At 32.8% G+C, this 22790-nt stretch overlaps 4 protein-coding genes and 2 long non-coding RNA genes across 9 annotated transcripts; 3 read left to right on the top strand and 3 right to left on the bottom strand.

The window, feature by feature from the left end:
- Nucleotides 1–422: 422 nt before the first annotated feature.
- On the bottom strand, nucleotides 423–1455 carry LOC147928115 (uncharacterized). The gene is made up of 3 exons (XR_015579177.1): nucleotides 1397–1455; nucleotides 1195–1268; nucleotides 423–763 (listed from the first exon to the last, which is right to left on the bottom strand). It is a non-coding gene; the product is annotated as an uncharacterized LOC147928115 (long non-coding RNA).
- A 3672-nt stretch (nucleotides 1456–5127) lies between these two features.
- On the top strand, nucleotides 5128–7497 carry LOC104741412 (zinc finger protein CONSTANS-LIKE 15-like). Its single transcript, XM_010462272.3, has 4 exons — nucleotides 5128–6164; nucleotides 6342–6500; nucleotides 6827–7074; nucleotides 7186–7497. The coding sequence occupies exons 1-4, from the start codon at nucleotides 5370–5372 to the stop codon at nucleotides 7289–7291; spliced, it is 1308 nt and encodes a 435-aa protein (XP_010460574.2). The 5' UTR covers nucleotides 5128–5369; the 3' UTR covers nucleotides 7292–7497.
- Nucleotides 7395–9294, bottom strand: LOC104741411 (putative 2-oxoglutarate-dependent dioxygenase AOP1). Of its 3 annotated transcripts, none has more exons than XM_010462271.3 (4): nucleotides 8711–9168; nucleotides 8032–8201; nucleotides 7865–7962; nucleotides 7395–7767 (listed from the first exon to the last, which is right to left on the bottom strand). In XM_010462271.3, the coding sequence occupies exons 1-4, from the start codon at nucleotides 9094–9096 to the stop codon at nucleotides 7519–7521; spliced, it is 903 nt and encodes a 300-aa protein (XP_010460573.1). In that variant the 5' UTR covers nucleotides 9097–9168; the 3' UTR covers nucleotides 7395–7518. The 3 variants fall into 3 exon arrangements, with proteins under 3 accessions (XP_010460573.1, XP_087342708.1, XP_010460572.1); XM_087486582.1 differs by having other exon boundaries at nucleotides 8027–8201; nucleotides 8711–9166; XM_010462270.3 differs by having other exon boundaries at nucleotides 7865–8201; nucleotides 8711–9294.
- A 7110-nt stretch (nucleotides 9295–16404) lies between these two features.
- Nucleotides 16405–19798, top strand: LOC104741410 (RING-H2 finger protein ATL20-like). 2 transcript variants are annotated; one of them, XR_015580168.1, is made up of 3 exons: nucleotides 16416–17132; nucleotides 18096–18187; nucleotides 19223–19357. XR_015580168.1 is itself a non-coding variant. In XM_019235858.2 (2 exons), exons 1-2 carry the CDS (start codon nucleotides 16427–16429, stop codon nucleotides 19639–19641), a joined length of 1125 nt encoding a protein of 374 aa, XP_019091403.1. In that variant the 5' UTR covers nucleotides 16405–16426; the 3' UTR covers nucleotides 19642–19798. The 2 variants fall into 2 exon arrangements, 1 of the variants encoding a protein (XP_019091403.1); XM_019235858.2 differs by lacking the exon at nucleotides 18096–18187 and having other exon boundaries at nucleotides 16405–17132; nucleotides 19223–19798.
- Nucleotides 17717–18678, bottom strand: LOC109128810 (uncharacterized). Its single transcript, XR_002035118.2, has 2 exons — nucleotides 18400–18678; nucleotides 17717–17889 (listed from the first exon to the last, which is right to left on the bottom strand). It is a non-coding gene; the product is annotated as an uncharacterized LOC109128810 (long non-coding RNA).
- Nucleotides 19799–20302: 504 nt separating the features above from the next.
- On the top strand, nucleotides 20303–22706 carry LOC104743579 (putative pentatricopeptide repeat-containing protein At1g28020). Its single transcript, XM_087486023.1, has 3 exons — nucleotides 20303–20551; nucleotides 20638–21633; nucleotides 21741–22706. Exons 1-3 carry the CDS (start codon nucleotides 20303–20305, stop codon nucleotides 22704–22706), a joined length of 2211 nt encoding a protein of 736 aa, XP_087342149.1.
- Nucleotides 22707–22790: the final 84 nt, after the last annotated feature.

Below are 22790 nucleotides of genomic sequence, written 5' to 3'. Positions count from 1 at the left end.
ATGCGTGCTTGGGGAGCACACCAGCCATGTTCATTCTGTGGAGAGAAAGATGAGTGAAGAGATCACCTCTTTTTTGCTTGTCCATTCATCTTCACTATATGGTCTGAGCTGACTACTCATCTTCTCCGTCAAAAGCTCAATCCAGATTGGACACGAACTTTTGTCTCTTTACGCTCATCACAGTTGACGCTTTAAGACAAAACGTTACTCCGTATGGCGTTTCAACAACTATCTACAAGTTGTGGCGTGAGAGTAATGGTCGGATACATAATCAAAGCTTCTCTTCAAGCTTGTTCTACGTTTGAATTCTCAGGGAGAGAAACACGAGCCTGAACAGTGAACACTTTAAATTCCTCTTCACTCTCCAAGATGCTCTAGTGTTTGTAATTTGAAGTTATTACAGTGGTTAAGACTGCAAAAGTATGATGAATAAAACTTTGTCGTTCCAACTATAAGCATATGTTGTTTGAGATGGACCTCATTAGCAATTATGCTTTGGGTGCAGATGGTTGTACTTGTGCACTAACAAAGTTAGTGGGATACAACATTCCTCTAAATTTACCATTTAGGTTGAGAAATGTGGAATAGTAATACAATCATCGTAGTCACACTAACATTTCAATTTCTAACTGCAAGAAACAATCTCTAACCCCAAACAGATTTGGTTATATTGGAATGAATCTGCAACAAGATCACAAGAAAAGATGTGTATCTTCATCATTCTTTTGCAACAATAGGATCTGCTTCAGATGCATAATCATGCCTGCAAAAAACACATATATCGATGTCAAAACAGAGATAAAACATCAATAGTGAAGTTTGAAACAAAAGAACTTCAAAGCATATCTCATGCAAATGTAAAGAGTGTTAGAATATTGAGAGGAAGAAGAAGAAAATAGAGTAAGAGACCTTTGTCTCTTCTCTTAGATAGAAGGCAAGAACGAAATTGAGACTTTTATTTATATGAAACTTGTTGGGTTTTTGTTTTACAACACACCACACTTATATATAAACCGTACGGTCGTAACTGTTCGTAACTTGTCACAACCGACAAGTTTAAACAACACATATAATAACACCTGTGTATACACACCTCTTCACTAACTAGACACACATTGATTCATTAAATTATAGAACATAATAAGACCAGAATCAATTACAAACTAACAAAGAGTATTGTTCTGTAGATCTTACTTTATTTTACGAGTAAGTTGGTATATGCCTGTCACCGCCATACCAAGACTAACACTAAAGAGATTCTAGTTTTTCTGTAAACAAAAGTTACAACAAAATCATAACAAACCAGTAATCCCACTAACCACTTAGTAGTTAGTACTAGAGCAAAGCAAACTATAACACATATAAATGACATGAACATGAGTTGCAGTAAACATACCGGAGTGATTACAGTACTGTAACGTGACCAAATAAGTCCAGTTCCTGTGATCACTAATAACAATAGATATAGAAAACAAAGAACTGTAAGAACATACGAGGCAAGCTGAGGAGATTTGTCAAGAGTATTATTAATACCAAGTTGTTGAGGGTAATGAAGACATAAACATTTGAAACAAACAATATTCTCTCCCAGACACTACTATTGAGGCGCCGCGACCACCATCTCTCCGACGCCGGCGTCGGGTGCTTTCACCTCCTACGCTTCTCTGCTGCTTCTTGTTCTTCCTCGATTCCTCTTTTAATTCCTTTTCCCCTTTTATTTTCCTCTTTTGAATCTTTTTCAATCCCCGACCAACATCCCAGATCCAGACGAAGAAGATCTGCCCCTGCTCTTGTATCGAAGGATGTGGAGTCCGGCGTACCCCATCCTCAACTATTCTCGCCCAGGCCTACCGTCAAAGGTTTCAAAGTCCCTACATCTCCCAATTTCTCGATCCGGAGTGTGCTCCGCCTCTCAAGAACTCCTTTCCGCAACATCATCCGAACCTTCCCAGGATATGTCGGAGTGGTTGCTTGACGGAGAATCCCCCAGAGTTGTGTTTTGCCCCCGATATTGGACTCCCATCTCACAGACTTGTCACCTCGAGAGCTTTGCAGACCCATGGCCAATACCACCAGAGGAACAAACCTTTTTCTCCCCTCTGACAAACCACCGTGCGATACAACTCCCCTGGCCATCCGCAACCACTCTGCGGATGAGTTATGGACCCGAATTTGGCTTTATGGCATCCCAAATGGTCTTGCCAAATCCCCAAATGACCAGGTTCTCTCTATCTAGCTCCTTGTTATCCTGTAGACTGTTATTAACTTGTTTGACTATACTCGATGTTCGAAGAATGCATCAGAGAATCCATTTAGCTAGTGTGTCTTGGATGTACAATGAGTATGTTAGAACTATGGCGACTGCTCAACTTACGACATTGTCTGTTGGCCCTCAAATCTGGAATTACCATGTATTTCTTAATTCCCAACATTCACACCCTTTCCTGAAGAGCAGGCTATTTGTCTTTGTCCCCGTGTTTTGTCGAATGCAAACTCTGTGTGGAATCCTTGATCACCATTTCCATGGCAGAGAGGACCCATTTGGTTTGCTACGACATTACATTTATTATGTGCACCTGCTATTAGCTTCTTCTCTGGTAAACTCTCCTGCTCCAATTGCCCTGCAACCAACCTCTCCTTCGAAGCTCAGGTTTGATTTCTCTTCGCCAATGTCTTTCCGACTACAAACTTTGTGTGGAATTCTTGATCACCATTTTCATGGCAGAGAGGATCTACCTGTTATGTTACGGTTCTACAATTATGATCAATCCTGAAATCTCATGCTCCTAAGTTCCTGAAGTTTCATGGCATACTAGACCTGAATTCAAATTGTCGAGGCTGTGGTTATGGTCGGAGAAGTTTCTCTACCAAAAACCACCCCTCGATGATTCTAGCTGTTTACTTCAGGTACCACCTTGGTGAGCAAAAATCCACCAGCACCTACATCACCCTCCGGGTGTTTGACCCCCGAATCCCTACCTTGGCTCTACGTCTGCTAGTGCTCCTCACTTCAGTTAGTTCCTTGGTTTTGATTCTGCTACCAACGGCACTGTGTTTGTTGACCGTGACCTACTTGTCATCTCTCGAGATCGTCGATGATGTCCAATCCTGCAACCATGATCCCACATGCCTACAATTGCTTCTTAGCGCTTGTGTCATAGCTCTCATGGAATTTTGCTTGATGTTTCCTTTATGTTTGTTTTTGCATATGGTTTTCGGGAAAGCCCTTCCTTGTAATCGTTTAAACTCTGGGATTCTATATCCCTTTCCTTGTATGTTTTCTATTTGAATGAATAGAATCATCGTTTGTCCAAAAAGTTGTTGAGGGTATGAAAGTGTTTCATGGAGGTTTCTGAAAATCTGCAATGTCATTCTCTTCATAAAAAATCTCTTAAAATCCCCCAATATATTCCTTTAAAATCTAACCAAATCACAAACTAATTTTCCTTTTTTAAAATTGAAAAACTAACAAATCCACCAAAATATCCAAAAAACTATCAAAATTCAGAATCTCTTAAATCCCACCAAATTCTCCAGAATCTCATTTGAATACCCCTTTTACAAAAAATTTCTCAATTTCAATTTTACGAAACAGTGATATTTTAATAATTTGGTGAGTTATTAATTCAAAGTTATCAATTGCTGATTTTTTTTTTGTCAAAAAAAGGGAACGAGTAAATATATTAATTTATCAAAATTAATTATCTGAGTATTAGTTTATATAAGTTATACCGTGTATGTAGAGTATTCCGATGACTAAGGCAGTGAATGTTGACTCTCTAATAAGCGGTATTCAAACTTTTTTAGGAAAAAGCAGTTCAGGTCACCAATCACAAAATAATAGGTTATTTGCGTTTTTCTAAAAAAAAAAAAAACACTGTTGCGGTTTTTGAGGATGAGTATTTATCAAAGGACCACCGTTGTTTTTTAAAAGTGGGTATTATCCAGTGGTTTTAGCAAAGTGGTTTTAGCAATTACGCACTGGACAAAATAAATTCAGATTATTGTTTTTTTTTTTTTTTGATAGCAAAGAGTAATAGTTAACATAGATTTTAATAAACTACTTTATGCCAAATGAGTTTTTTTTTTAATTTACATAGTTAAAGATTCTCATAAATAATTAACTTTTCAAATGTGTCTTTTTTTTGAAAAAATAATAATTTACTTCATTATTTGTTCACAAATTATAAAATAATCAGTTTTTAATATGAAACAAAAGATTTATTAAAAAAACAAAAAAATATAGTCAACTTTTTGACAAAAAAAATTTGATTAAATTATAGCATATATATTAACTAAAATTAACAACTTTAAAAGGAAATTATAGTTTCCATATAAAGTAAATATGAAATAATATTATTTTAAATGTTGCTTAATTTTATAAAAAATATTACTTCATTATTCTTCACAAATTACAAAATAATCACTTATAATATGGAAAAACAGATCCAAAAAATTTAAGTCAGTTTTAATCAAAATATAAATTAAAGTTATGTCATTTAAAATGTATCATATATATGTTAACTAGATTTAACAGTTTTACAAGTAAACTATAGTTTCTTCTATAATGAAATTATTTCTAAAAGATGTATTTCTTCATTATTTAATAAACAAATTTTTACATGATTATAACTTTGGTTTTTAAAGTTCATAAATTATAAATAAAAATGAAAATACTATTTCACTAACAATAAAAAATAAATTTACATTTATAATTATATTAATATAATATATTTATTTATAATGTATAACTATAATATGTATTATGCACCGCTTATTGTTTTTTCACCAATCAAACATTATTTTGTACCGTTTATTTTAGAATAATCGTATTTGTCCCGCAAATATATTTGTCCCGCACGAACCGTAGTTGAACCGTACCACACTAGTAAATTTTTTATTCCGCACTACTAAATCGACGGTTATCATTCGGACCCTAAATTATGCTGAAGTGTTTGTGATTAGAGAAAAGATGTTCGAAGCCGTTACTACACTGAATTTTTCTTTTTTTACCCCCTACACTGATTTAAAAATGAACAAAACTCCAAAGGTTCAAAAAAAGTCATTACTATTTACGGAAAGAAATAATGCCAATAAAATCATGTGCTTTGATCTAACTTTCTCTATATAAGTTAAAAGAATATAAAAAGAGTTGCAAAAGCAGATTAGATATTTTCTCCATAGGTTCTCTATCTCTGTCACGTTCAGTACCTTCAACGTCAGCGTCGCCCTCTCGATCTGAACAATCCATTTTTTTTTATACACAAAGTTCCATACAGGGCAACATTTAGTAATAGTAAATCCCAAAGCTTCGTTGTCTTCTTTATTCCAATAAAGATTTGCAGATAATAGAGAAGGGAGTTATTATTATGGGTAGTTCAGAGAGAGCACCGTGCGATTTCTGCGGCGAGCGTGCGGCGGTATTGTTTTGTAGAGCCGATACGGCGAAGCTTTGTTTGCCGTGTGATCAGCACGTGTACACGGCGAATCTCTTGTCGAGGAAGCACGTTCGATCTCAGATATGTGATAACTGCGGTAACGAGCCCGTCTCTGTACGGTGCTTCACCGATAATTTCGTCTTGTGTCAGGAGTGTGATTGGGATGTTCACGGGAGCTGCTCTGTTTCGGATGCTCATGTTCGAACCGCCGTGGAAGGTTTCTCTGGTTGTCCGTCGGCGCTGGAGCTTGCTGCGTTATGGGGGATGGATTTGGAAGGAGGGAGGAAAAAAGAAGAAGAAGAAGAGAGTCAAGTTCCGATGATGGAGAATTTTGGGATGCAGTTGGATTCGTGGGTTTTGGGATCTGATGTTGTTCTCCAGGAATTGATTGTTCCTAGTGATACTACGTTTAAGAAACGTGGGTCTTCTTCTAGTTGTGGGAGGTTTAAGCAGGTGTTGTGTAAACAGGTTGAAGAGTTGCTTAAGAATGATGTTGTTGTTGTTGGTGGTGGTGATGATGGTGATGGTGATGGTGATTGTGACCGTGAGGGTGATTGTGATGGAGATGGAGAAGCAAGAGAAGGTATTATGGTTCCGGAGATGCCTGTGAGGTTGGAATGGGCAAGAGATGTAGAGGAGATCTATGGCAGAGAGCAGCCTCAAAAGACGTCGTTTACACCTTTGCAGTGGAAGGATACTAATCCTAGTGGTGGCCAGAGTTCTCAGGTTCAACTTATCTCTCTTTTGATTGTTTTGTCCATGGTTGCTGTTTTGGTTTGTGCTTAGAACAGTTTAAGTTTCTCACGAGGAACAGTCTGTTAATATACTCACTCTGTATGGTGGTTTAATGGTTTCTCCAACAAATGAAAGGGTTTTTTGTTTACATGTATGGTGAACTTGCAGATATGGGATTTTAACTTGGGACAGTTAAGGGGACCCGAGGACACTACCCAAATGGAAGCTGCATATCAAGGTGCTGCTTCATTCACAATCAACAACTTTGTTGACAGTATGAATGAAACTTGTTCCACTAACGTGAAACGTGTAAAAGGGATTTGTAAGGTAATGGTTCTCATACACATTCGTTATTTAAGTAAGTGTTTCGTGCTAAAACAAGGTAGTGTTTGAAAACGCATAGGTCTCTTATCTCCATTTTATTCTCAGAAACTGTTGTAGATAGTTTCCCCTTATAGTGAGTGGAGATAGTTTTGAGAACATGAAACCTACTTAGAAATAAGTTGCAAGTTGGTTTGCTTTTCTATATTTTACTTTTACCTCGGAATTCCAGTTCCAACATTTTGACTTGTGATATCTATGTGCGCTAGGAAACTTATCTGTAACCAACACATACAGATACTGTTGTGATGCTGATTAGAATTCTTTTGTAGGATGACTACAAGCGATCAACATCAGGTCAGGTACAACCAACAACATCTGAGAGCAACAATCATTCAATTACATTTGGCTCCGAGAAAGCTTCCCACTCCTCCTCCAGTGACTTGCATTTCACGAAGCATATTGCTGGAACTAGTTGCAAGACCACAAGATTAGTGGCAACCAAGGCTGATCTGGAGCGGATGGCTCAGAACAGAGGCAATGCAATGCAGCGTTACAAGAAAAAGAGGAATACACGGAGGTAGATGCTACTTTTTCTTTTCCTTTGATAATTTTCTATTGCTTATCTCCTCAAAGAACCTAATACTATATTACGTGTCTTCCTTTATCTTGGATCTTGGTGTGTGGACAGATATGATAAGACTATAAGGTATGAATCGAGGAAGGCAAGAGCGCACACTAGGTTGCGTGTCAGAGGCAGATTTGTGAAAGCTAGTGAGGCTCCTTATCCTATATAGGTTTCCTTTTACCCTAAGAAATTAAAAGAAATATGTTTGTTGACTGTCTATTTTGGTCTATCCAAGCAATTAACGTCTCACAAGCTAATGCACCTTGACAGTATTTGCAAAAAGAACAATAACTTGAGAGCAAAAAAGCAAACAACGTCTGAACAAGCATATGTAGCTAATGATCAAATGATACATAGTTACATTTATTCAGAAAATGGCATAATATATAAAAATGCTTAAAGGGCACAGTAAGTGGTGAGATCAGATATGTCTTTCCGGGCATTAGGTAAGTTGCTGAATTTCAAGAAACCCCAGAAATCAAAAGGCTTATAGAGACGAGGATGTTCATCATCTACCATCTCCTCAGGCGCATTTATGATCACTCCTTCTTTAGGGATCGTGAACAGTCCAGCCGAATACCGATCTTTCTTTCCGGTTGTAATCACACGGTGAAGCGGAGGAAATATCCCACCATTCAACAGTACCTACAACACCGTATTCTTACATACATGTTAATCACATAACTAAAGGACGTTATAAAAGAATGAAACTTGAGGGTCAAGGAAGCATAATTTTAGTTACATGAAGAGAAGCTCCGGCCATAACAATGAAAGAAGCAGCTTGAGATGGCTTAACTTTGATCCACTCTTTGCCATCTTTGGTTTTGATCTCCAAGCCATCTACGTCATCGTTCTGGCTGAGTATTGTGAGGAAATGCCTATCGATATGAGGGTAAAAACCTACCTTACTCTCTGTATCATCATCGGAAAGTCCTTTGTATTTAAGTATCTGAAAGTGCTTATTCGCTGAGTTAAGATGCTCCTCCATGTATTTCTCGAGTCCGAAACTCTCCAGAGTCATTGTCCTCACCTTCAAGCTTAATTCTATTAACTTCTCCGCAAACGACTGAACATTCTTGCTGAAATTATGTAGTATTATTCTTAGTATTTAGATGATAAAAATTAAAATTCAATCTTTCTATTCTTCTTCACACTCCGCTTATTGGTTAAAATGTTCTGATTGGTTATATTAAATATGTTTTATATAAATAGATAAAAGTCGTAGGTGTAAGGTGTCATTCATGCAAAAGAGATAATTAAAAATATACTCCTCAAAAAGTATATAGATAAAAGTCGTAGGTGTAATGTGTCATTCATGCAAGTTATTACAGGAGCTGTGGTTTGTGACTTTGTTCTAAAAACTTAAACACAAAAACTAAAACTAAAGCTAAAAGCCTAAAACTAATATTAAAATATAAAAACGTATTAGAACTTAATTTTTTTTCAAAGGTTCTTAAGAAAACCAAATACTAAAAAATATACCATTCACATTTCTATATAAATTAAACCAAATAAAAAGCCAAATAATTCTGTAAAAGCCTACAAACATGCATTGCCAAAAGTTTGTTTCAAGTGATAAGAAGGGTACCTGACGAAGGTGTTGCCTTGAGGCCAAAGCTTGTGAGTCAAGTCATTAACAACATTAGGATTATCTACACCGTAAAAGCCCATGCCCTCTTGTGAAGGGACAATCGGAATCGTTAAGTATCCTTCGTAATGTATGTTTGTCTTTGTACTCTGTTTGGTCTCCAATGGCAAATCGAAAACCTCCTTGGAGGCCTCGAGCAACTTAGCCTTCCGTAGCTCCATGGAAGCTCCATCGAACAAGGCCTCGAAACATCCATACTCTTCTAAGGCTTTTCGGACTTGGGATCTTACCAAGTCCCACTCGGGGGTTTCCGGTTTGAGATCTGGACTGGAGAAGTCGATGATCGGGAGCGAAAGGGGAACTTGGGTTTCCGAACTGATCGACATCTTTAGTTTGGTCTTGTGTTGTGTAACGATTTTGAAGATTAGGTAGGTGAAGAAACCTAAGAGGAGAAAGACCAAGTGTTCGCATATATAGTCCCAAGTGTTCACCAAGTGTTCACCACGTGTTCACATATATTTCGGCCCAGAAGACCACCAAACATGACAACACCCCAATCAAATATCACTAGCAACAATAAAAATATTTCCCATTTAAACATTGACCATATAATTACATACCACATCAACAATAAAAAAATATGTAGAAAATTATGAATAAAAATAAGGAAATAAATTATATTTGTTATGAAATAAGAAAATTATATGAAATTTATAACCCCAATCAAATATCACTAGATATGAAAAAACAAAACTTCCTCCCATTTAAACATTGATCATATGATTACATACCATACCACATCAACAATAAAAAATAATTAGAAATTATTAATAAAAATAAGGAAATAAATTATATTTTATGAAATAGGAAAATTATATTAAATTTATACTAAATAAAAGGAGAAGCTATAAACTTCTTAAGGCGTCCACATAGGATTTTAAACAACCTATCGGGATTTGCCATGTCACTTATTAGCATTTTCTAAATTTACAGAATTTTCTATATTAAGAATTATTTTTAACAACCAATCAGGATTTGACATGTCGTTCATTAACATTTTCTAAATTTCCAGAATTTTAAATTTATGGAAATAAATATCTATGTACAACGTCCAACATCGGCTAGAAATGTTTTAGACAATGGTTCAGAACTAGTATAAATAAGATTAATATGTTTCCAACAACGAATGAGCAGGAAAGCTTGATTTATCAGGCGTCCAAGTTTAAAAATTTTATTCGGTTTGATCCAGTTTTTTATTTGATCAAATTAAAACTTTAAAAAGTTTCAAAAAAAAAAATTATAATATTTAAAAAATTTAAAAGTTTAAATATTATTTTTTTTTGGTCAAATATGTTTAAATGTTATAAATATTGAAAGTTCTTAACTTTTATAAAGGTTTATAAATATTATAAATACCTCCATAAAAAGTTTAAAATATTTTAACTATTTAAACTCTAATAAAAATGTTACAAATATTTAAACTACATCTAAAGTTTAAAATTCTTTAAATATTTAATCTCTATTAAAAATTTTAAAGTTTAAGAATTATTAAATAATATATATCAAATTTTATAATATCTTGAAAATATCTTACTTGTCTCCGTTTGTGCTTTATATCTCTTATGAGCTGTAAAATATGTTTTTTTGGGTATAACTTTACAGATGATTTGATATTCTTGCAGTAAAAATTTTACTTTTAAGTCTAAGAAAGAAGGATTGACGTCGCAAGACCTTGATTTGATGTTATTTGTGTTTAAAGAAGAAAGATCAACGAAAAGCACAAATATTGTTTTAACTATACATGTGTTCATATTACTTTTTCTGCAAGTAAATATTTTAGTTTGAGAAGTTTCAATATTTGTGTATCTAAAACCGAATAATATGGATGAAATTATCAATAATTGGGTGCATGTGTTGACTATGCTGGTCTTCATGAATTGCACAAATTTTATGAGAAAAAAATGATTTTGGTCTTGGAGTTTGATGGGTTAACAAGTTGTGTGGTAGTCTAAAAAAAGGTTTTTCAGTGAAAAAATGTGAAGAAGTTGACGAGGAGGAAGAAGAAAAAGAGTATAACGAAGAACCGAACGGTAAAAGTAACGATGACAATTACCATAAAATTTGACAATGAAAACGACAAGAATGAATATGAAGAATAAGAAAACATTGAAAAAAAATATGAAAACATAGGTGGTAGCGATCAAATAAATATGAAAACGAGATAAATTCAGGATTATAAAATTGTTTCGTTTTTCTGGTTGTCAAAGAAATGGTTTAGGATATGTGAGGTCACCAGTTTGATTCGCCACACCTGGATGTCGAGTTAAATTCATGATTTTTTTTTTATCATATTTGATTTTATATCACAACTGATTTTTATATTTTTAAAAATTGTGTATCTGAAACTTATATTTTTTTCTTTAATACTAATTTAAATTTTTATTACGTAATATTTCATCAAAGATCATCAACTGTATATAATTTTAATCAAATTATATCAAATAAACCTTAAGCAGTAGATTCAAAATCTAGTTTATATAAAAATCAAAACTAAAGTAAACAATCTCTTAATAATAACAATCCTAGGAAATGAATCTTAGAGTTACGTCTATTCATTAGCGTTTTTTAGTTATATTCTTGTCATTTACATATTCCTCTTTTAAACATTTATTTTACTAGTTATAATTTTTTAATTATAATTGTGTCTTTTCATTAGGCAACCTTAGAAAATGAATCACCTTATTAATCACATTTTCAAAGATTTTTATACTTGTGTCTTTTCATTAAGCAACCTTAAGGTTGGATCTTTTCATTAGGCTTTGTATTTTTTTTACCATGTATCTTTTTTTTTCTAACTGTTTTTCTTATCTATCTTAACATTTTGAAGTACATTTTTGTTTCATCCTCTCTTATCTTTGTATCCAAATAAGTCTCAACTAAATTCTCTACAATCATTACAACCAAACACAATCATTTCCTTATTTGATAATATTAATTTTCTAAAATATAACTATCTAATTCAAATCAATATGTTAGATTAAAATATAATTCTCCTTTCATTTTTATTTAATCTTATATTTAATTATTTTAATTACTATTTAATACATAAAGTTAATAAAATGTTAGATATTTTTCAGCAATATAATATGATTTGAATTTTTATAAACGGATATATATTAAAAATTGTCTTAGGATATTTGTAACCAAACAAGTATATCCACATATAGAGCTCGAAATACATTTTTGGAGTACAACAGGATGTCATCACTTTTTGCCAACTTCGGATCGGGTTTTTAACTAAAATTATAACCGATTTAATTATCCGGATCCTCCTTAAGATTGACGAATATTTTGGGCAGGTTTTTAAACCATAACATACTTATTTACATCCAATTAATGCCCATTATATCTTAGGAAAGATCTAATTTGCATGCTGAATTTTTAGGGCCGAGTTTGACAAAAAGAATTGATAACCCAGATTATGTAACCACTTCCTCTTAACCACATCCCTATAATATAGCAACTAATTCAAGATAATTTAAGATGAATACATCTTAGGAAATATATAATTTGCGTTTAATAAACGATTACATATTTGGTAAGATCTTATTAGCTTTAAATGTATATTATTAATCCAATAATATCAATTAAGAATCATAATAAGAATATGCCTTATCATTCATTCCTAAATCATAACTAACAAATCGTAAAATGTATATTTTCAACTTGCAAATCAAGAGTTTTTACAAAACTTTATCTACAACGTTAACAGTATATATATTAATAAAATAATAGACGTGGTGTACCACGGGGTAAAACCTAATTAGTTATGTATTTAAAGATTTTTATAGTTGAGTCTTTTCATTTATTTATTTGTTTGCTCTCTACATTAAATCATAACCATCTTTCCATTGGCCTTTAGTTATAATATTTTATCACGTACTTCTTCGTCGTTAATATTGTTTATCTTAATTGCATCTCTTAATATATTTATAGTTGTATTTTCTTCATCCTATGTAGTACGCTGATTCGAAAGCAATCCATACCCAACCGAAAACACATGGACCTATTTCTAGTTCATTTTAAAATGCGACCTATTCTAGCGATCCAATCTACTCCCTCTATCTCTAAAAGATTGATGTTTAGAATCTTTTACACATTTTAAGAAAACAATAATTACTGAGTTTAAATATAGTTTTTCTTTGACTAAAGAGATATTATTTAAATTTTAACCAATAAAAATTTAAAATTTTAAATATTTTCAATGATTACTTCTTGAAGTTTTCAAAACATCAATTTTCGTGGGACAAAAAAATATCCCAAAACATCAATCTTTGTGGGACAGAAGGAGTAATATTTCTATGATTTTATGTCCGTTTAATGTATTGATAACCATCCCCTATATATTAAAAGAGAAGCATTTTAGAGTAAAAATTGACTTGTCATCGCCAGAGAGTTCCATACCTAATTAATTATTTGCCCTTAGTATTTCATAAAATTACATAAAACTGCCACTGCTATATATATATTTTCTTGTCAACTGTCATTGCTATTCAATTTGTTTATATACACAATATTTTGCTCCTATAAATTTTAAAATTGGTAAATATTATTCAAAATTTGATAAATATTATCCCCTACATATTTTTAAAATTAAATTAATTTTACTATGTATTGTAATATAATAATATAACTATATTATGAGATGTAAACACATATATATTTAAAATCATATCTTCAGAAATATAAATAATGTTACCTTTCTAATAATTTTATAAAGCTCTAATGGTGAAGGAATCGAAGATCATTTGAAACTGGCTCAATGTTTATTATTTTGCTAAAAACAATACCTATATTTGCCAAAAAAAACATATGATCACCAATTGAAATGACATAAATATATACTTTAATTTGGATAACTATGTAGTTAAACATTATATATAAATATGTAGTTATAGTGTTTTTACAGAAATCTTAAACTTTAGAAACTTCAGTCCAATAAAAATTAAAACAAGTAATAATATTATACCAATAGCTGATATATATAAGAATCTAATGACCAATTAAAATTTATAAAATCCACTAATATAATACTGTAACTAAGACCAATTATATAAGGGATCTAATGACCAATTATAGTCTTCCCTATCACGAAACAATAAGATTTGATTTATGATTTGTAATTTTATTTCTCCATCAATTACAGACACAAATATTATTAGAAAAACTAATAATATCCAATCCAAATTAATATAATTCTTCTTAATAAAATTTCTTCTGGTATCTCCTATATAAAATACTCACGCTTTATATCTCATTTATTATTTTTCTTTCTCTTACTATATTATTTACATTAAATTTTCATTATTATAACTAAGGAATATTTCATTCAAAAATTGAAGGAAATCTATACTATTAATTGGGAAATACACTTAAGGGTTAAAAAAAATCATATTAAATATCCATGTTGCCAAACTGACCCAATTTACATATTAAGAAAAAAAAGATTAAACAACAGATTTATTATATTTTAGAAAATCGTTCAATTTAGTTGCATAATAATCAGGTTATGAGAATTTTGTATGGGTATATTCATGTATGACAAAATATGGTACGAGAATTTCGGGAACAAGAATTCAAGCAGAACATATTCGGACTATCTAAATTTAAAATAATATACACGTAATATCACTTATCTAAATTATATCTTAATTTTATCTTATATATTCATGCATGTCTGAGTAGAGGTTTACGTGAACATTTTCTAATTTTTTTAAAATTATGTAAAAATAACCCTGCACGTACATGCGGATCCGTACCTAGTATGTTATTATGCGTCTTGAATACGCGACTCTATAATATCATTCAATTTCGAACCTATTCAACCTTATGAAAGTTTTGTCGGCGATAAAGTTGTGTTTTATTTTATTAAATTTCAAGTTGGATCAAACCTAGTTATTATCTAAATAGATAAACATTTCATTATTAGAACATACTAGGATATATCCCGTGCTTAAAGCACGGATCAACATTTAAAAAAAAATTATAGTATAATAATAAAAATTATTGTTTTATTTTTTTAAAAAATTATTTTGTTTGAGATAATATTTATTTTTAATTGTTAGGTAAATCTATTAGTCTATTTGAATACTAAATATTTTAGAATATTATAGTATTTTATTTTTGACGTATTATTACAATTTTATATTGTTTATTTGTTGTATTTGCATCATTATTTTGTGAAATATAAAATAGTAATTAAAATATTATAATTGTGAGCAAATAAAAATTATTAATTTATCATCTATATAAATTTAGTTTTGCCAACCCGCCAATGTGGAAATTAAAACACACATTTTCATACATTGAGTAATATATCTTCGTTTTAAAAAATTCAAATCACAACATATGCAGAAAAATATGCATTTTATTAATTATAAGTATTATATAAAAATTCCAAACAATTTGTAAATAAAATAAAATACAGATGATAGGAGAATCATAAATTGAAATCCTAACAAAATCTTCGAATTTAGTTATTAAAAATAATTGTATTGTATACTTGAATATAAAACATTAGTTTTTTTATATATATTTAGTTTGTTTTATTTAGTTAAATGATAATTGTGTTTGGATTGTCAAATTATTAGAACAATAATAGGGGAAATAAATACGTAAATATGTGATTTATAAGCTATTGTCGGATTAAGTCACAATTTTACCAATTATTTAATTGTTTTACAAAATTTTAGTTAAATTATCCTGATTTAATATGTCTAATATTCTTATATTAGTGATATTGACCAAATAATTAAAGGAATATTTAACCCGTATTTCAAAACTGAAAATTAATAATATTTTATATTTATACTAATGTTAATTCAAACCGTCATGTTAATAACATGTCCCGCTATATAACAACAAACCGTCATATTAGTGGTTTAACCCGTGTTTCAAAACCGTCATATTAGTGGTTTTGGTTGTGTGTTGTGTTTATTTGTGAAGTTGATATTTATACATGGAAAATGCTTGATGAGCAAGGAGTTTACGATCCGTAACAGTAAAAGATTCAGTTTGAGTTAATAACATTATCGCATAATAATATTCAGTTTCTTAACACAATATATATTATATTAAATGTTTTTCTAGATGCTAAAGTTAAATATACCCGATTATTGAGTTTCTAAAGTTGAGTTCTCGTTTTTATGAACTTTATTAACGTTATAATAATTATTGCGATTGTAATCATTTGTTACTCAAACTCGGCTGTGTCATTTAAATTTAAGAGATCATACAGTCTCTAAAGATCTATTAAAATATGTTTGGAGATTTTTATGGGATTAAAAATTTAATGCGTAGAGTTGTTTTTGGATAAATCGAAATGTATAGATGTTGTCAAGCTATTTATGACAATAAATGTATCAAATTAGATCGATTTAAATAGTTACATTAAATGAGTTTCCAGGAATTGTTATTTTAGGAAAATAGTTAGGAATTAATATTGTAAATAAAACAAATTAAATAACCAAAACTTCAAAAGGATAACATAAACTGTACTTCAAAAATAATAATACAGATACACTTCATTTGACTATTCTTTTATAAAGACGTGTATACAATTATGAATTATCTGACTTTCCTCTAATTAGTGACTATAAGAATAGTTGATCTCCTTTAAAAAGAAAATCAATTCTATTAGTACCGGACCACATTATTATGATGACTCTCTCAAAACAATTTTCCCTTTTAGTTTTCCTCTTCGTCTTCCTTTTCCCTCTCAGACACGCCTCAAACCCTCAAAAATGTCCTTCTTCATATATGGAATCATATATTAATAATTGTGAACGACTTGGTGTCCCTATTCGTTTTCCCTTCTGCGGGCATACAGGATTCAATGTCCATTGCAACAAACTGATCAATAAGACAGTCCTAGAGCTTCCCATGTCCGGAACATTTCTTGTCGAGACTATCAACTACTCAGAGCAGCAGATTTATATCAGCGACCCTGAAAAATGTTTGGTGAAAAGGCTTTTAACCTTTAATACTTCAGGATCTCCTTTCTCTAATGGTTTCAGTGTCAACTACACGTTCTTAACCTGTCCTAATGAGATCGTGATCCCGTCTTGGTATCCGACCATAACTTGCCTAAGCAATTCTACCACATCCTTCTTCGCCACGTCTAACCTGTCTCTAGCAAATTCAATGCTACCTTCTTGCCAGGTCGTGAAGAGACTAGCTGTTCCAGTTAGCGTGGGATTTAAAGATGTGCTGTTTAAAGAGAGATTCTCTGGTGTGATCAACTATGTAGACCTTATGCTGGAATGGAGCTCGCCGAATTGCAGGAGTTGTGAAAACCAATTCTTGAGATGTGGTTTCAAGAACAAGGCCTCCCTCCAAGTCAAATGCTTCGCTGATAAATCCGGTACGATCTTGATTGTTTTATCTTCTTTTTCTTTCCTTATAATCCGAAAAATGTCAGTTTTGTTAAGGCTGAAGAAGTTTTGGTGGAAAATTTCAAATCAAGTTTTTTTTCCCAACTTATTTACTCATTAAATAAATTACAAAAATCCTAGTAGGATTTAAATTTGGCTATGATGAATTGACTAATTGATTAGTTAATTATATAGTTGCTTCAAAATTATTATTAAATTAAATATTTCACTTCAACGTCGTATGCAAGTATTCCCAATCTTTCATTCCACACGCTAATAATACTTCGACCAAAATGTTGGTGTCAGGGTACTTGATCTAAGTTAAAGTAAACGATTTCATACAAAAATTATTAGAAAACAAAATTTATTTCCACTAAAATGGGTACATTTTGACAAAAAGGCCAGGGTATTTAGAGTATCTTCATGAAAGCATCTTAAGTAAAGTATTTTAATACAGATTTTATTTTTAATTTTGAAAAAAGTGAAATTAAGAACTTCATAATAAACTTTAATATTTCATAGGTTAATTGAAAGTTGTTAAATTTGAGGATTTTAAAAATATTTTTCTTAAAAATTTGAGAAATAGAAGAGAGGCCAGTTATATTGAAATTCAAGTGCCAAAACATATAGATTATTACAATGAAAACTCATGGTTAATTGTCTTGGATTGATCTGATCATTTCTTTGGATAAGTTTGACGGTTGGTTGGTTGTTGATGGCACCATCGTAATGACTATGAAATACAAACTAAAGAAGAGAACACAACTAGAATCAGTCTCAGACGACAATGAGAAAGATAGACAGGGAGAGAGATATAATGAACTCTCAAATGCTCAAAACAAAACTATGACATATGCAAAATCCATGCCTCAAACAAACAACAACAAGCTCTTCATAATCGATTTACATGAAACAAACATCATTAGACTCAACTTGTGTTTTTTTCTTCACAGCCAGGACAAGCTTTGCAACATGAGTTCAAAAACACCACTCGAGATAAACCAGATCAATCAGTTCTCAGTTATGATGAATTCAAGAAACACAAGTAAGAATCAGATATTTCCAGTAGGTAATTCTAATTCGATTTCAAAGGTGGTTTGCCAAAAAAGTCACAATTAGTGAATCCTACAATATACTATCCACGAAAAGCCCTGAATCCAGTATCATGTCGATATAAATTCAAGAGGCCAGTTATATTAAAATCCATAAAACTAATGATTCATATCGATCTACTAATGAAATCAAAGAGATTATTACCTAGAGAAACGATTAAACCAAACAATTCGAGAATTGACCACTTCAATCTCCGATTTGGTGAAGCAAAAACCCTCTCCAATTGATGAACCGCCACCGTCGATAGTGCCGCAGTCGATCGAGATGATGATATCGCCGGTGAAAGACGCTTTGCCCAGTGTTATACATCTTCTCTCAAGCTTTTCCATTATGATATATCGATATCGAAGAGACGAGAGAGGAGAGACAGAGAAACGATTAAGGAGAGAGAGGAGAGCAAAATAAAATCGGGAAAGAAGAAAAAGAATTTTTTTTTTTTTTTTTTTACTCCAACCAATCACAAACCAACACACCCATGGTTCTTAATGATCCTAAAACATCTAAGCTAACAATCAATTCTTAGCAAAATCAGATTATTTCCATTATAATTAATCTGCTTTTTTGCTAAGCAACTTGTAAGATATTCACTAAAATGCTTTGATGGAGATACTCTTAATATACTACAATTCTATAAATTTCAACCATCTTACTTATTTTAAAAATCTATAAACAAAATATACATTCTAACGAAACCCGAATTGAACTGAATATGATTATGTTTGATATGATAATCATATTAGATTCAATTCAATTTGATAATTACATTTCTTAAACTGAATATTAATTATAAAAATATACAAAAAATGAAACTAATTATATTTCTATTACTATTTTTTTTTTTGTCAACAATATGATATATGCATGTTTGAAATTCGGGTGGTGATCCACAACGTCAAAAACAAAAACTTGTAAGCTATATAAATCTTGGTCACGAATTTCCTAGTTAACTAGTAACGTTATTTGGCAGGTGGTCTAAGCAATAGATTACGAGTACTAATTATTACCCTTTGCACAATCGGAGGAATCATCATCTTCACTACTTGTATTGTTATCCGTATATACAATTCTGAGAGGTTCGTCACTCAGAGAAGACAAAATACAGCTTTCGCATCCAGAACAGTAACTCAACAACCAAGAGAGGTTGTGGTCACTACAGGTCTTGACCAGTCTACAATAGAATCATACAAGAAAGTGGAGTTGGGAGAAAGTAGAAGGCTTCCGGGTACTAATGGTATCATCTGCCCCATTTGTTTATCAGAATATGCTAGCAAGGAGATCGTACGGTGCATACCACAATGTGACCACTGTTTCCACGTCGAATGTATCGATGCGTGGCTCAAGATTCATGGTTCCTGCCCTGTTTGTCGGCGGAACTCACGCTCGTAAAAGTAGTTGTTTTTTTTGTTGTTGTCAATATCTCAACATTGTAAATTTGTAATGAATTTCACTAATTATTTTGTTTGTTGATAAATACGTTCGTGTTTATATGGGCTGAAGATGTATGTTCTGGATTTACTACTAATGAAGTTTGTTTATAGTTAAATCTAGTACGCGATTTCAAAGAGATCACACTGTGTCACTGTGCATATCTGAACATTATGTATGATTTAATTTATCCTATAGTTATATTATATCAATTAAGTGAAGTGTAAATTTTTTTTGTCGATAAATGTGTTTATATGTTGATAAATTAATAAGTGTTGATATATATTTATACTTAATTAATAGATAGTTACGTGTAGAACTGTTATCGGACAATGGACAGGTAAATCTGTCATGAAATGCATACAATTTTAGGTGATTTTTTTTACTCTAACAAAACGAAATAAAAGCTTGCTAGACAAGCCTAAACAATAGGAAACCACACCAGCGTTAAAATATTCTACAAATATCTCTTATAATTAATTAATGAAAATTAAAATTAATTAATGAAAATTTTTGTTTTTAATGAAAATTAATAAAGAAGACGCGGCACAAAAACCGTAGTTGCTTAAACCCTAGCTAGCTAGGTTTTCCGATCCTTGTATCTTCTCCTTCCAACTTGAGTATGATGAGAATTCTTCTACAACACGCAACGCGTTACGGCATTCGCTCCTTCGGAACCCTATCATCATCTCCCACAGTAGCGAGCGCCCAAACATTGCAGCACCGTATTTCGGATGCTCTCTATCGAAATGCACAAATCCTTCCGGTGCTTGAACACTGGCGGCAACAGGGGAATCAAGTGAACCCTTCACATGTTAGAGTCATCATCAAGAAGCTTCGAGATTCCAACCAATCTCACCAAGCCCTTCAGGTTTTCACTCTCCCCCTTTTTTTCCCGATTCGGTTTCTCCATCTCTTATAGGTGTTGGAGTTGATGTCTTACGGTGATTTTATTAGGTATCAGAGTGGATGAGTAGAGAAAGGATCTGCAATCTAATCCCAGAAGATTTTGCAGCTCGGCTTCATCTCATAGAGAATGTTGTAGGCTTAGAAGAAGCAGAAAAGTTCTTTGAAAGTATTCCAAAGAACGCAAGAGACGATTCTGTCTACACCACTCTCTTAAACTCGTACGCAAGATCAGACAAAACTCTGTGTAAAGCTGAAGCCACGTTCCTTAAAATGAGGGAGTTAGGTTTTCTCTTAAGACCTTATCCTTTCAATGCAATGATGTCTCTCTACTGTGCACTAAAAGATCGAGATAAAGTCGAGGAGCTTTTACGTGAGATGAAAGGTAACGACGTGGAGCCCGACAGTGTCACAGTAAACAACGTGTTGAAGCTATACTCGGCTGTGTGTGACGTGACCGCGATGGAGAAGTTTTTGAATAAGTGGGAAGCCATTCACGGGATAAAACTCGAGTGGCTTACAACTCTTGACATGGCAAAGGCTTACGTACGAGCCCGTTCAAGTGGGAAGGCTGTAAAAATGCTGCGTTTAACCGAGAAATTGGTGGATGACAAGTCTTTAAAATCAGCTTACGACCATCTCATGAAGCTGTATGGTGAAGCTGGAGAGAAAGAAGAGGTTTTACGTATATGGAACCTTTACAAGAAGAACATAGGAAAACGTGATAACGATGGTTACCGAACTGTGATACGTTCTCTCTTGAAGGTGGATGATATCGTTGAGGCGGAGAAGATTTACAAAGTGTGGGAATCTTTGCCACTTGAGTTTGATATCCGAATCCCGACTATGTTGGCCTCTGGGTATCGAGACAGGGGAATGACAGAGATGGCTGAGAAACTCATGAGCAGTAAAGCTGTAAAGGACAGAAGAATGAATAAGCCTATCACTCCGCTTTTGGAGCAATGGGGACATCAAATGAAACAGTCTGATCTCAAATGCCTAATCAAGAATCTCCATGATTCCAATCAGTTTTCAAAAGCGCTTCAGGTTTTTAATTCATTATAACTTTATTTCAATATTTCAAATCAAACTAATATTGTTGACGTTCACGTACGGTGCATTACTTTGACAATAAGCTTGTTTTCAACTGTTAGGTTTCAGAGTGGATGGGTGAAAAACGAGTTTCTAGTCTTTATTCGGAAGATTATGCAGCTCGTCTTTACTTGACTGAGAATGTGTTGGGTTTGGAAGAAGCAGAGAAGTACTTTGAAAACATCCCTGAGAACATGAAGGATTACTCTGTCTACACAGCTCTCTTAAGCTTTTACGCAAAATCAGACAAAAACATGGGTAAAGCCATGACCACTTTCAAGAAGATGAGAGAGCTCGGGTTCCTCTTGAAACCTTCACCATTCAGCTTGATTCTCTCTCTCCACAAGCAATCAAATATGGTGGAGGAGATTCTTCGTGAGATGGAGGAGAACAACGTCGATCCTGATAGTCTCACGGTGAACAAAGTTTTAAAGATATACGCGGCTGAATCAAAGGTAGAAGAAATGGAAATGTTTATGAGACAGTGGGGTAGAGGAGATGGAATCAAGCTAGATAGTGGCACAGTGGCTGCAATGGCAAAGGCCTACGCTAAAGCCGGTTCAATAAAGAAAGCGATAGAGATGTATGGTGATGTAGCCGGGTGTAAAAGAGAGGTGCACCTTCTTTGGGACAAATATATGAAGACGAAGGAGGAAGAACAAAAGGAGGCTGATAAGGTAAAATTTGGTAGGACTCCGTTGAAGATAGACGATGGATATCGAATTGTGATTAGCTCTTTGTTAAAGCTGGACGATGTACAAGGAGCAGAGAAGGTATATGGTGAGTGGATACCGAGTGGACCGAAGCTGGATGTGAGAATACCGGGTTTGCTGATTTCTCGGTTTTGTACCGAAGGGAACGCATTCAAGGTTAGGGAAATGTTACAGTCGATTAGCAAGAAGAGGATTATGATGCATTTAAGGATGTTGAAATATCTTACAATCAAGGTAGTGGAATTTTTTGTTATTTGTGTGGTTTTTTTAGTGGTCTTATGGTTGGAAAGTCATCGTAGATTTTACTACTACTAGATAAAAAGACATGGATTTTCCATTTTTAGATATATTGTGAACCAAGAATTCTTAATTATAGTTTACAGGTATTTCATTATTATG

Source organism: Camelina sativa, chromosome 14, assembly GCF_030686135.1.
Source record: "Camelina sativa cultivar CO46 ecotype springtype chromosome 14, ASM3068613v1".
In the NCBI taxonomy this organism is placed as follows: Eukaryota; Viridiplantae; Streptophyta; class Magnoliopsida; order Brassicales; family Brassicaceae; genus Camelina; species Camelina sativa.
This window is presented reverse-complemented; position numbering and strand designations above follow the sequence as displayed.